At 50.1% G+C, this 12,841-nt stretch overlaps 1 protein-coding gene across 2 annotated transcripts in view; it reads right to left on the bottom strand.

Moving 5' to 3' along the window:
* JPH2 (junctophilin 2) overlaps positions 1-12,841 on the bottom strand; it is a 61,308-nt gene that overhangs the window by 26,899 nt on the left and 21,568 nt on the right. For both annotated transcript variants that reach the window (XM_060124657.1, XM_060124658.1), the window contains exon 2: positions 9,129-9,918. In XM_060124657.1, coding sequence (XP_059980640.1) covers positions 9,129-9,918 — 790 coding nt within the window. The remainder of the gene's footprint in view (positions 1-9,128; positions 9,919-12,841) is intronic.

Raw genomic sequence — 12,841 nt, 5'->3', positions numbered from 1 at the left:
CCTCAGTTTCTCCATCTGTAACATGAGCACATTGGGCCATGTCCTTTGACCGGCTTTTTCTGAGGACTGATAGGAGTGATGCTGTCTTTTCTCTGCTTCTCCCCTCTCCGAGCTTGGAAGGCCTGCCTCCCCCAAAAACACTGCCTCACAGTTTGAATATCTCCCGCTGCCAGGGACCCAGGCGAGATCTTCTCTCTCCATAGACCACTCGGCTCAGAGTCACAGCCTTAGAGTCACAGCTGCCTCATGTATATCAGGAGAATCCAGCTCTGACAACTCAGGAAATTCCATTCATCCCAGTCTTCGGTCTCTGGGAGCAAAGGGATTTTGTCCATCTGGCAGTTCTTGAAGGACAGATGTGATGGACGGCAGGAATCCGGGGCTGGGGGCCTTCCCAACGTTTTGAGGCCACCCCCTGAGAGTTTAATCCCCCCGGTGGAACCGCATATTCAAGAACCTCTGGAGGTGAGCCAGAAACAGAACAAGGGAAAACTTTTGCCTCTGTGGGCCTGGGCAGTTGACGGTGATCACTGGGTTCACGGAACACCTGACTGTGCTCAAACAATTTGGCAAAGATGCAAAAGAAAGATAATCGTGGTGTTGGTGGTGGTGTGAGGAAAACCGCCCACACACAACTGTACATTGTTGATGGGGGTTATGAATTTGGTACAGCCCTTTTGGAGATTAACTGGGGTTCTGCTAATAATTAAAATGCACATTCTTTTTGACTCAGCAATTCCGCTTCTAGGAATTTAATCCATAAAAGTATATCTGTGCAAGCAGGGACAGGCAGAGACACGGGGACACCGCAGCAGGCTAATGACTTGACACGCCTTGCAACGATTATTCTTAAATTTCTATTTAAAAAAATATGGAGGGGCAGTGGGACCTTTGACAGGGGTGATTTGGAGTTTTGCTTGTTTGTGTTAATCCACTCAAGAGTACCATAGACCTTGTCAGGGGAGAACACAGAATTTACATTTTGACCGTGAACGTCAAGAGTCAGTCCCTTGCCAAGACCTGGGCTAACGGCATTATATTTCCAATGCATTCTGCTGATGCTCAAATATCCCTGATAGGATAAGGTACCTGGCTGAGCCATCCCTTTAACCAGCTTCACGAGCAAGAATATGGGCCAAGGATGTTCACTGCAGCCTCGTTTGTAATTGTAAAAACATGAGATGGTTTCAGTCTCCATCAAGAGAGATCTGGCTAAATAAATCATGGTACATCCGAACTGGGGAATATAATGCAGTCGTTAAAAAGATTAAGGCAGTACGTGCACAAGATGAAAAGATCTCAAAACATATTAAAAGCAAGCTGAAAGGCTTCCCTGGTGGCGCAGTGGTTGAGAGTCCGCCTGCCGATGCAGGGGACACGGGTTCATGCCCCAGTCCGGGAAGATCCCACATGCCGCGGAGTGGCTGGGCCTGTGAGCCATGGCCGCTGAGCCTGCGCGCCCGGAGCCTGTGCTCCGTAGCGGGAGAGGCCACAACAGTGAGAGGCCCGCGTACCGCAAAAAAAAAAAAAAAAAACACAAACCAGAATAGGTAAATGGAAAGATGCTATAAGTGAACTGTTAACAATGGTTACTTCAGAGGTGCAACAGAGGTAGAAGTAGAAAAGGGGTTTTACTGCTTTTTATCTTCTATTATTCTGAATTTCCTTAAATTTTAGCAAGTATGTTTTTCTGAACAATGTAAAAAAAGAAAAAAAAAGAGGAAAGAGAGAAGTTCACTGTATCTCAAGTGGCAGAAACTGTCCTGGATAAGATCAGACTCTGGGGCCAGAATTATAGTTCTATCACTTACTAGCTATGTGACTTGGAGCATGTTTTAACAATCTCTGTGTGCCACAGTTAGAATTAGCTGAGTGAATTTAGCTAAGCATTTAGAACAATGCCTGCTGCATAGTAAGTTCGAAACTCCTTAACCTGGCATTCAAAGCCGTCCTCACCTGGTGCTAGGCTGCCTTCCCCGGGCTCATCTCTAATCTCTTTCCCCACCCACACCAGCCCTGCCAATGACTCATGGCTTCCAAAACAAACCACACACATTCCTACCTCTGTGGCTTTACCTGGAATGACCTTTCTCTCCCTTGTCTCCATCTGCAAACTCCTAAGCAGAGTCACCTATCACCTGCAGGGAATCTCCCAGACCACCTCTGGGGCAGTTAGTAACTCTTTGCTCACTTGTCCCTCTAACCCACCACTGACTGTGTCAAATCCCATTCTGTCTTGGCCACTAGGCTGTGAGTCCCCAGAGGATGCTGGCCATGCGGATCCACTGGGTGACCAATGCCCCAGCACAAGCCTGGCCCAGGGTAAGTGCTAATCAATGTCTGTGAAAGAAATCCAGCCAAAGGTCAGATCACAGTTAAGACCGTTCTAGAACCAGGTCTCCTGGCTCTGGGGTCTCAACTCCCAGTTCTGCCATTACTCAGAGGAATGACCTTGTTTGAGATACTTAACCTGTCTCTGCCTCAGTTTCCTCATCTGTAAAATGGGAATAATAGTACCTTCCTCATAGGGTTGTTTTGAGGATTAAGTGAGTTAATATATGTAAGGTACTTAGAATCCTTCTGGCTCCTAGAAACAAGGACTACCTGGATTGTTGTTAAATAAAAATTAAACAGGCTCGAACATGGGCAGTTACCTAGACCTACCTTGGCCTAGCCTAGGGCCAGACCCTCTTCCCCAGGATGGTCTGCACACCCTGTAGGTGCTGGAAATGGGCAGATGTGAAGCCACAGCCTGAAATAGCATCAGACCATTCTTCTTGTTGGTCAAGGACAAACCTCAGTCAGGTGCCTACAGGTCTCTCAGACCTGTCCATCTCTTGTCAATGTCTCTTTTTAGCAAAAAGAAAGCAGTCTTCAGGATTAGGATCTTTGGAATTAATAGTTTGACCTTAGACTTGAATAACATCATTCTGCTTTCAGAACTTCCCGTGCTATGGGTCTCTCACTTTCAACAGGGAGTCGAAAGTCTTTCTTTTCAGTAATTGTACATATTTTGAAGTAAGTTGATTTAAAGATAGAGATTAAATTGGAAAGCAGAGGTGATACATGGATATAGCAAAAATTGGGACTCTGGCATGCACAAGATGCAAGTTTGGGAAACAGTTGTAGGGACTGTGAGAGAAGACAGAGGCTTCCCTTGGGGTGATATCATTCTCAGGGAGACTCAGATCAGTACAAAATGATTCATCATAACCGGATTCATTGTAACAGCGTATATCTCCTTGCATGCCTTCAAAGCAAAATCCATTTACATGGGCTATCTCTTTTACTCTCTGCAACAGTACTTTGAAAGAGAATTAACATAATTCCCATTTGACTGAAAGGGAAAGTGAGACACAGGAAGGTGAGGTAACTTGCTTAAGGTCACACAGCTTGTAAGTAGCTGAACCCAGATTCAAACCTGGGTCAGTTCAATGCCATAACCCAAGCTCTTAGCTACTTACCCGAGAAATTCACCTCCCGGCAACTCACAAAGCCAACTCTAACCCTGCATTCAACTTGGGAATTTCCAGGGTCAATCTGGGTGTGTGTCTGTGTGTGGGGGGGTAGTTTGAAATGGGGGTGGGGAGGTGTTGGAGCAGAGGACAGACCAATTCAGGGGGCCCTGTTTTCAGGGCCACACTGATGCCACCCTGGTCAAAAACCTGAGATGTTCCAAGCCTCACACCCTGGGGCAGCTGAGATCTCCTGCAGGCCAGCCCCTGCCTCTGCTGCAGGGGCACAATGACAACAATAACAACAAGAATCCTAGACAATGACAAGAGAAGCTAACATTCATTGAGTCCTGCTTCCAGCCCTGTGCTGAGTGCTGCATATGCAGTCTCTGATTTAACCCTTGTGAAAACGTTTTGAGGTAGATACCATTATTCTCCTTTTAGACATGAAAGAATTAAAGTCTGGAGAGAAGATGAAATTGAGCCAGCAAGAGGCAGAGCCGGAGCCCCACTCTGAACCACTCCCTGTGCTCCTTCCAGAAGGGAGCCATTTATCAGGGTGTTGTCATGACAACCAGAAAAGTTTAGCCACCTCCCCAAATATCCCAGCTTCCCTCCACAGCCCAGTATCCACGACCTTAAGAGGCATTACAAAAAGAGTTCGTAGTCACAAAATCAGGAACCATGAAGCTAGCTCCCCCCTTGATCACTCAGTGACTATGGGTATCTCTTTGTCCTTTTCTGTACCTCAGTTTCCCCATCTGGTCAGTGAAGGAGTTGGACTATCTCCTTAGGGCCCTGAATGGGTCTAGAGCAACACTGTCCGAGAAAAATATAACGTGAGACACACATGTAATTTTTTTTACTTTTCTAGTAGGCACATTCAAAAAATTTAAAAGAAATAAGTGAAATTAATTACAATGATACATTTTCTCTAACCCACTATATCTATTTATTATTACTATTATTATTATTTGCGGTACGCGGGACTCTCACTGTTGTGGCCTCTCCCGTTGCGGAGCACAGGCTCCAGATGCACAGGCTCAGCGGCCATGGCTCACGGGCCCAGCCGCTCCGCAGCATGTGGGATCTTCCCGGACTGGGGCACGAACCTGTGTCCCCTGCATCGGCAGGAGGACTCTCAACCACTGCGCCACCAGGGAAGCCCATAACCCACTATATCTAAAATATAATCATTTCAACCTGTAATCAATATAAAAAATTATTACTAGGTTACTTTACATTCTTTTCTTACTAAGTCTTTTTTTTTTTTTTTTTTTTTTGGCTGTGTTGGGTCTTTGTTGCTGCGCACGGGCTTTCTCTAGTTGCGGCAAGTGGGGACTGCTCTTCATTCTGGTGTGCAGGCTTCTCTTGTTGCAGAGCACGGGCTCTAGGCATGCTGGCTTCAGTAGTTGTGGCGCACGGGCTTAGCTGCTCTGCGGCATGTGGGATCTTCCTGGACCAGGGCTCGAACCCTTGTCCCCTGTATTGGCAGGCAGATTCTTAACCACCGCACCACCAGGGAAGCCCCTCTTACTAAGTCTTTGAAAGCCAGTGTGTATTTCACATTTGCAGCACATTTCAATTCACATGAGCCACATTTCAAGAGCTCGACACACACATACGCCTAGTGGCTACCATATTGGACAGCACAGATCTAGAATCATTTTCAATCCATCGCCCACTTTAGAGGATGAGACTTCTCAGCTTTCCCCTCCTCCCTGGGAAAGCTGTCCTGATCCTAGACTTTGAGCTGATAGCTTCCATGTAAGCCCAGGACAGGGAGCCTGAGGCCACAATAGACAGAAACCCTAGGCCTGCCTGGGCCTGAAGGCTGCTGGGAAGGCTTTCTGTTCTCTGCAGCCCGAATACTCACCAAAGCCCCCAGGAGAAAGACAACCCTGCTTTTCCTCCTAACCCCAAGATGACCTTAATTGGAAATTCAATCTGAGTTTAAAACCGAGTAAGGCAGCTGCCCCCCACATGCCACCAGCCCCGCGGGCATCCAGGATGAGGAATCCAAATCTCCCCTACACTCCCCTCCCAGTGGCACCACGCGGAGGAAGCTGGTACCACCTTCTCACTCCAGAGACTCAGTGCCCAGCTGTGGGCCTGGCAGCCTTCTTGGAGGCAGCTCGACACCTTCATGTTCAAGGGCACAGCCTTGGCAGGAAGGACCGGGAAAGCAAAGGGGCAGAGAGGGTCAAGAGTTTGCCCCCAGCAGGGGAGAGCTTGGGGGAATCCCTCCTTCTCTCCAAGCTTCCACTTCCTCACTTTTAAAAGCAAACATGTTAAATGATGGCAATGACTGCTTTTATTGCTGGCTGCTCTGTGCCAGGCATTTAACAGGCATTAGCTCATCTACTCCCCCAAAAAACCCTAGGAAGAAAGAAGATCCAGGGTTCAGAGTGGTGAGGCAACTTGGGCAAGGTCACATAGCAATTCAGTAGAAGAGCCAGAATGCTAACTCTTGGTCTTCCAAATCAAGAGCTTCAGCTCTTACATAATCTAAGCTCTGCTGTGTCCCAGACAGTGCTGGCTTACACCTGTCGTAACTATATACACTTGGCATAATAATTTTAAATGTTCCATTTGGAAGAAGAGACAAATCTTCCGTACAGAAGGATTCCAAATAATGTATGTGGATGCTTCCCCCTCCAAAAGGTAGAGCTTAATTCCAGACCCTTCTCCGTCCTGAATATGGGCTGAACTTGATGTCTGTGTTCCAAAGATTAAATTAGGGAAAGGGGAAAATGGTGACTTTATAGTAGAAGAAGCTGGCAGACACCACCTTAAAGTCTGGAGTTTAGGTAACAGTGAGGTATGAATGTTGGCTTTGATGAATGTATTACTGTAATGAAAGAAGTTAACATTAGAGGAATCTGGGCGGAGAGTATATGGGAACTCTCTGTACTATCTTTGCAACTTTTCTGTAAATCTAAAATCAGTACAACATAAAAGTGTTATTTTTTAAAAGTGTCCCCTTTTACTCATAAAAGTGTCCAAGTTTGGACAATAAATTATATGATCGCCTGGTCACAAGCCTGGCTCTGCCCCTAACCAAGAAGTCTTAAGAAAATTACCCACACCTTCTTTCTGCCTTAATGATACTACCTATGCATACGTTCATGACAATTTAAAGTTTACCAAGTTTAGAGTGGGAAAATGTGCTGGTTAAAGCTTTGGAATCAGAAAGCCAGGGGCTGAAGCCCTGCTTCTCTCACTCGCTTGTCAGGTGGGCTAAATCATATTGTCTTCCTTCTCTGAGCCTCAGTTTCCACATCTGTAGAATGAATTCATCGAAGGACGACAATGACTAGTAATATTGATGAAGTCCTTGCTAGGTGGCCAGCACTGTAGTAGACAATGGGATCTGCTACCCAGTCTCCCCTTCAGAACCAAGGATTTCTTTCTCCCCTCCCCCTGCCCCCAACCCAGCTGCTCAGACTGCTGCCCGCTGTCAGTCCTGTCCAGGGATTGCCCTTGGCTGAGAAGAGCCATCCAGCCCCAGGTCACGCCCCTTTCTGGACGTTAGCCTGCATCCAGTGCAGAGGGTGTAAAGATCCAGCTCCCTCACTTCAACTTGGGATAACTTTGAAGGTCATCTGCACTGCAGGCTGCCCCTTGCGGTCGGCTGATGCGTTGTGGAGACTGCACGGCAGCCCGGCATCTCCCTCCGCCCAATCCTGCCGCCTTCCCTTCGCCACAGGTGTTGATCCTGAGAGCGCTCCTGTAAACTTCCTGCACACTAATCTCCATCTCAAAGTTGGCTTCCAAGGGACCTCATGCCATGACAGGGCTGTGAACCACTGGACTTGCGCTATGTTTCTTAACTCTCAGACCAACCCCATTTTTATAAATGAGACAACTGAGGTTGACTTAGCCAAGAACGTACAACTAAGCAATGGCGGCACCACAGATGGGGAAACGGAAGTTCAGACAGGCAAACTGATTTGCCCAGGTCTGAGCTAAAAGATGGTAGGGCCAAGATTTGGCCCTCGGTCTGCTTAATCCTGAAGACCACAGTGCGAAAGCCTCCAGCCCGCTTCATTCTGAGCCGCCAGCAGGATGGCTACAGGCACTGGGACAGGCTAGTCCCTGTCACCATGTCCCGCCGCACCCTCTGCTGTCCCCGCAGCTCAGCCACATTTGCAAAATGGAAATAATAATAGTACCTACCCCCTCACGATCTTGTAAAGATTAAATGAGTTAATGAATGTAAAGACCTCAGAATGGTGACTGGCTCATAGGAAGCTCCTTATAAGTACTAGGTTAAAAGAAAATCACATAAACAGCATAAAGTTGCAACTGTGAGATGTTCTAAGAAGACATCCACGCAGCTGAGTGAGAGGTGGCCTGTGACGGGGGGTTGGGCCTCATCAGCTCTCTATGGGGGTCAAGCTTGACCTGAGCTCTGAAGGAGGAATAGACACTAAGGGGGCAGCAAGAGAAAGGAAGAGCAGTCCAGGCAAAGGAACCAGGAGGAAAAAAAGCCTTCTGACAGGAAGAACCAGAGAAGGATAATAAAAGGCCAGTGTGACTGGTACAGAGAAAAAAATCCAGGTCCAAGGAAAAGGTGGTAGAAAATGAGGCTGGATAGGAGGGGAGGAACCACCTACGACCTGGCCACTAGCTACCTGGGTGATTTGGGACAAGTCACCTTATCTCTCAATGCCTCATTTAGCTCATCTGTAAAATGGAAATAAAAATAGTACCAATATTATAAAACTGTTAAGGAGACTGAATGAGTCAATACCTGTAACCACTTAAAATAGTGCCATGCACACAGTAGGTGTTATAAATCTTTGAAGGCAACATTGGAACTTTTTCTGAAGTACAATAAAAAGACATAGAGGGCTTGAATATGGATGAAAGGGTAGGTACTGAATGGACGGAGGGTGGATGGATGCAGGGCTGGCGGATGGGTGGGTGGAGGTGGTTTAGTGAATGGAAGGTGGATGGATTGTGGGATCTAAGTATGGTTGGGTGACGAAGGCGGTTGGATGGATGCATAATGGATGGAGAGCTGGATGGCTGGCTAGGTGGGTGGGAGTGGATGTTGTTTCGGTGAATGGAAACATGACTGGGTAATGGGGTGACTGGATAAATGGAGATAACTGGGTGAATGAGGGTGGCTGGGTGAATGGATGCATGGTTGAATAGGATGGCTGGTGGTTCAGTGGATGGGAGAAGTTGAGTGAAAGTGGGTGCTGGGGATGAGGGGATGGATGGGTGGTTGAATGGGTGCCTGGGTGGTTGGATGAATGGCTGGTGGCTGGATGGGTGACTGGGTGGTTGAATGAGTAAGCAGGAAGTTAAGGGGCTGGGTGGATAGGTGGGTAGAGAGATGGTTGTTCACGTTGATATTATAACGGTTGGGTGAATGTAAGGTTTAAAAGTGAAGGTAGGGGTTGGGTGGATGGGTGGATGGGAGTCACTGAGTGTATGGATGGATGGATGGATGACGGATGGATGTCTGGACAATAGATGAACAGGTGACATGAGATCCCGAAGCACCTCCAATGAACCCTCTATATAGAGTCCTCTATACAGAGTCATGGAGGAGCCCCTGATGGAGAAAGAAGCCGAAACAGGGCCTCCTAGGTTGCCCTGGCTCAGGATTTCTTCCCCAAGCGGGGCACAACCCATCTGCGCCCGCCCCCGGGGTCCTACCTGGAGGCGGCGATCTCGGCCTTCTGGCGCGCGATGGCGGCGGCGCGCTGGGCGCCCTCCACGCTGTGCTCCACCTTCTGGCGGACCTTGCTGCTCTTGAGCGGCAGCACGCGGCGCTTGGTGCCCTTGACCAGCACGTTGTGGCGGTACTTGCCCTCCTCGCGATGGCCGTCAGGCAGCGTGGTGCAGCCATAGCCGTGGCGCAGGTTGTCCAGCCACTCGCCCTCGTAGCGGAGGCCGCTGGAGCGCTCGCTCACGCCGAAGCCCGAGCGCTTGTCGTTCTTCCACTCGCCCATGTAGGTCTCTGTGGTGGTGGCGTCGATGTCGGCCTCGAAGGGCGCGGCCTCCTCGGCGCCCTCGGCGCCCTCGCCCAGGCTGGCGGTGGACGCGGCGTCGCTGGCGCCCGAGCTGAGGTCGCTCTTGAGGAAACTGACGCGGCTGCGCTGGCTGCCCAGGGACGCGCGCGACTCGGCGCGGCGCATCTTCCCCAGCAGCGCGCCCCGCTGGAACAGGCCGCCGCCCTTGGCCGCCCGCGCCGCCGCCTCGGCGTTGGCCAGGAGGCTGAGCGCGAAGCCACCGCGCGGGATGGCGGGCGCGGGCAGCGTGGGGCCGTCGGTGGCCGGCGAGGCGGGCGAGTCCGGGGCCACCGTGCCGTTGCTGTGCTCGCTGCGCAGGGACGAGAGCGACGTGCGCAGCGGCGAGCGCACCACCACGGCCATCCCGTAGGGCACACTCTGGCGCACGCCGTAGCCATGGCGCATGCCGTTGGTGAACTGTCCTTGGTACGTCCCTGCGGGCGAGGAGAGGGCGGTCAGTGGGGCGGCCGGACGGGGCCCCCGGGGGCGCCGGGGCGGGGGCGGGCCAGGCCCTTGCGGGGCAGGGAGGGTGGAGTGACCAAAGCCTGTGAGGCTCCGAGTGTGTGAGGTTGCGTGAACGAGTGTGGGAGAACAAAGCGTGCAAGCCGGAAGTCTGCGTAGTGGTGTGAATACTTCCGTCGGTGAGAACGTGGCGAGGCCACGAGCGTGCAAGATGGAGTGAGGTGGTGTGATGCCGGGTGTCGGTGTGTGAAGTTGTGCGGGAAGGCGGGGCCCCGGGAGTGCGTGCCGGGACACGAGCAGACAGGCCGGAAGGAGTTTGCGTGACCGGTGTGAGTATTTCTGTTGGTGGGAATGCGCCAGGATCTTTACCGTGCGAATCGGGTGAGGTTGGGTGAGTCCGTCTTAAGTGTGAGGCTGTGTGAGCAGATGAGGCTCTGTGAGTGTGCACAGATTTGGAACCACACAGAGCAAGTGAATGTGCCCGAGCACGAGTGGCACAACAGTGAGTTTGTGCGGTAGCGTGAATATTGCATTTGTGTGAGTGTAGAAGCTTGAGTGTGCAAGGCAGTGTGTGCACAGAGGGTGACCGAGATCACGTGAGCATGGGACGTATATAAGGTTATGAGAGCATTTGAGGTCTTAAGTATGCAGGAAAGGCAAAGTTGAGTGAGGGTGCAAGACGACTAGAGGATCAAAGAGTGCAAACTTGTGAGCAGGCAAGGCTCTGTCGGTATGTGAGGTTGAATGCGTGTGCATGGTTATCCTAGTGTGCAAGGTGACGTGAAAGTCCAAGGTCATGAATGGATAAGACGGTGAGTTTGCATAGCGGTGTGAATGTTGCAGGGCACAGGCGAGTGTGTATTTGTGCAAGGCCGTGGGTAGAGGAGACTGTTAGGAACGTGCCTATTGGTGTCCTTTGCCTCTGTGAGCTCATGAGTGTATGATGCAGTGTGTACACACTGGAGTGAGTGCCCAGTGGAGGTGACATTACGGGTATGTGTGAGGTCTGAGTACACAAGGCCATCTGAGTGTCAAAGCACAAAGTAATCTGAGACACTCGAGGCTGAGTGAGTGTGTGAAGTTGTGCGCATTAATGAAACTGAGACCGTGTAAGACGACGTGTACGCAAGATGGCGTGTACAGGAAGCTGGTAACAAGAAGGCCTTGCATGTCCATGAGTATGAATACCTGATCTCCTGGGAAATAGAATCTGTGCATGTGGCCACGACGTGAATAGAGAGGCAGCACAGAGTAATGGTTAGGAGCACAGACTGCGGAGCCAGGCTGCTGGGTCCGAACCCTGCCTCTGCCCTTGCTAGCTGTGTAACCTTGGGCAAGTGACTTAACCTCTCTGAGGCTCAGCTTTCTCACCCGTCAAACAGGTAACCATTGCCTCTTACCTCGTAGGGTTGTTGGAGGTTTAAATGAGTTAATATTGCTGAAGAACTAAGAAAGAAAAGATATGTGTGATATGATTTTACAAAGTTATGCTAGCGTGTGAGGTAACCTGAGTTGTATGAACAAGCTGATACAAAGGTGACAAAATATCGTCGTATTCCACCCCCATCCTAACAGGCTGTGCTCCCCGGGGCTCCGTCCAAAACCTCCTCCCCACCGTCCCTGGGTGACTGCATCATCTGGTGTTTTTATAACTGCCATCTGTGTCCTGCAGATTCTCCTGAATATATCCCCAACTTCTTCCCCTCTGCAGCTCCACATGTTGCCTTGGAGATGGATGCCCCCAGATGTTACACAGCATCTCCAACTCAACACCTCCCTCACCCCCACACACAGCTGTTCTACCTCCTTGGTCTCTCCGCAGCAGCACCACTGAAAGCCATCTCCCTGCCTTCGTCTTTGTGCCTTTTGTATGTAGAACAGTGCCTGACACATCATGTTCACTGAAGGGAGGGGGGAAATTCAGAGCCGCTGTTTTAAACACAAGCTGATGTGCTGCCCTGGTTAACCAAAAGAACCAAATGGCTTAACAACAAATACCCAGGATGGCTGGTAAGGGACTCTTAAGGTCAACCTGACAGGCATGTTCCCATTCGGACCTTTGCACTGGCTGTTCCCTCTGCCAGGAACTCTTTTCCTACCTATATCCTTCAAGTGTTTGCTCACTGAGGACTACCTGACCACCCTATTTAAAACTACAGTCTGCCTGTGTCCCCACAAGCACCAAGATATCCGTGATCTACTTTTTCTTTTTTTTCTATAGGATTTATCACCTTCTGACATACCATATGACTTATTTATTTATATTTATTGCTTTATTGCTTTTCCTCCCCTGCTAGAATGGAAGCCTTGTGGGTGCAGGGATCTTTCCTGTTTTCTGTTCTGATGTGTCCCCAGCATCTGGGACAGTGCCTGGCACATAGAGGTGCTCCAGAAATATTTGCTGATTGATTGGCTTGAACCTGTCCAGAGACGCCATCTCACTGTGTGACCTTGGGTGACTCTCTTCCTTTCTTACAGGCTCAGTTGCCTCATCAGTCAATGACATGTTGGTGATGAGGCTCTAAGGTTTGGCCTCACTTTGAGATGCTGGGCTTCTAGGAATCGGGGCACTGTGACTCTGGAGGCAAAGGACAGTGAGTCCCCATGACTCCACGCGGCCCGGCCCCTCCCAGCACAGACTGCTCCAGCTCAGGGTCCCACGCCTACCCAGCCCCAGCCCTTTGTGTGTGAAGAGACCTCATCAAGGATCACGTACAATGCGGGGGGTTCACTTACACCTCCCAGCAACCCTGTGAGGTGGGTCTCATGCAGATGCTTATTTACAGGAGAGGAAGTTGGTGATCTGAGAAGTTACTAGACTTGACCAAGGAAGCAGGATCAAAACCCAAGTCTATCTGATGCCCAAAACTCATGCTCTGAGCCCACAGTTCTCAA

This window comes from Lagenorhynchus albirostris, chromosome 15, assembly GCF_949774975.1.
Source record: "Lagenorhynchus albirostris chromosome 15, mLagAlb1.1, whole genome shotgun sequence".
NCBI lineage: Eukaryota > Metazoa > Chordata > Mammalia > Artiodactyla > Delphinidae > Lagenorhynchus > Lagenorhynchus albirostris.
The sequence above is the reverse complement of the archived record's forward strand: the minus strand, read 5'-3'. Positions and strand labels throughout refer to the sequence as shown.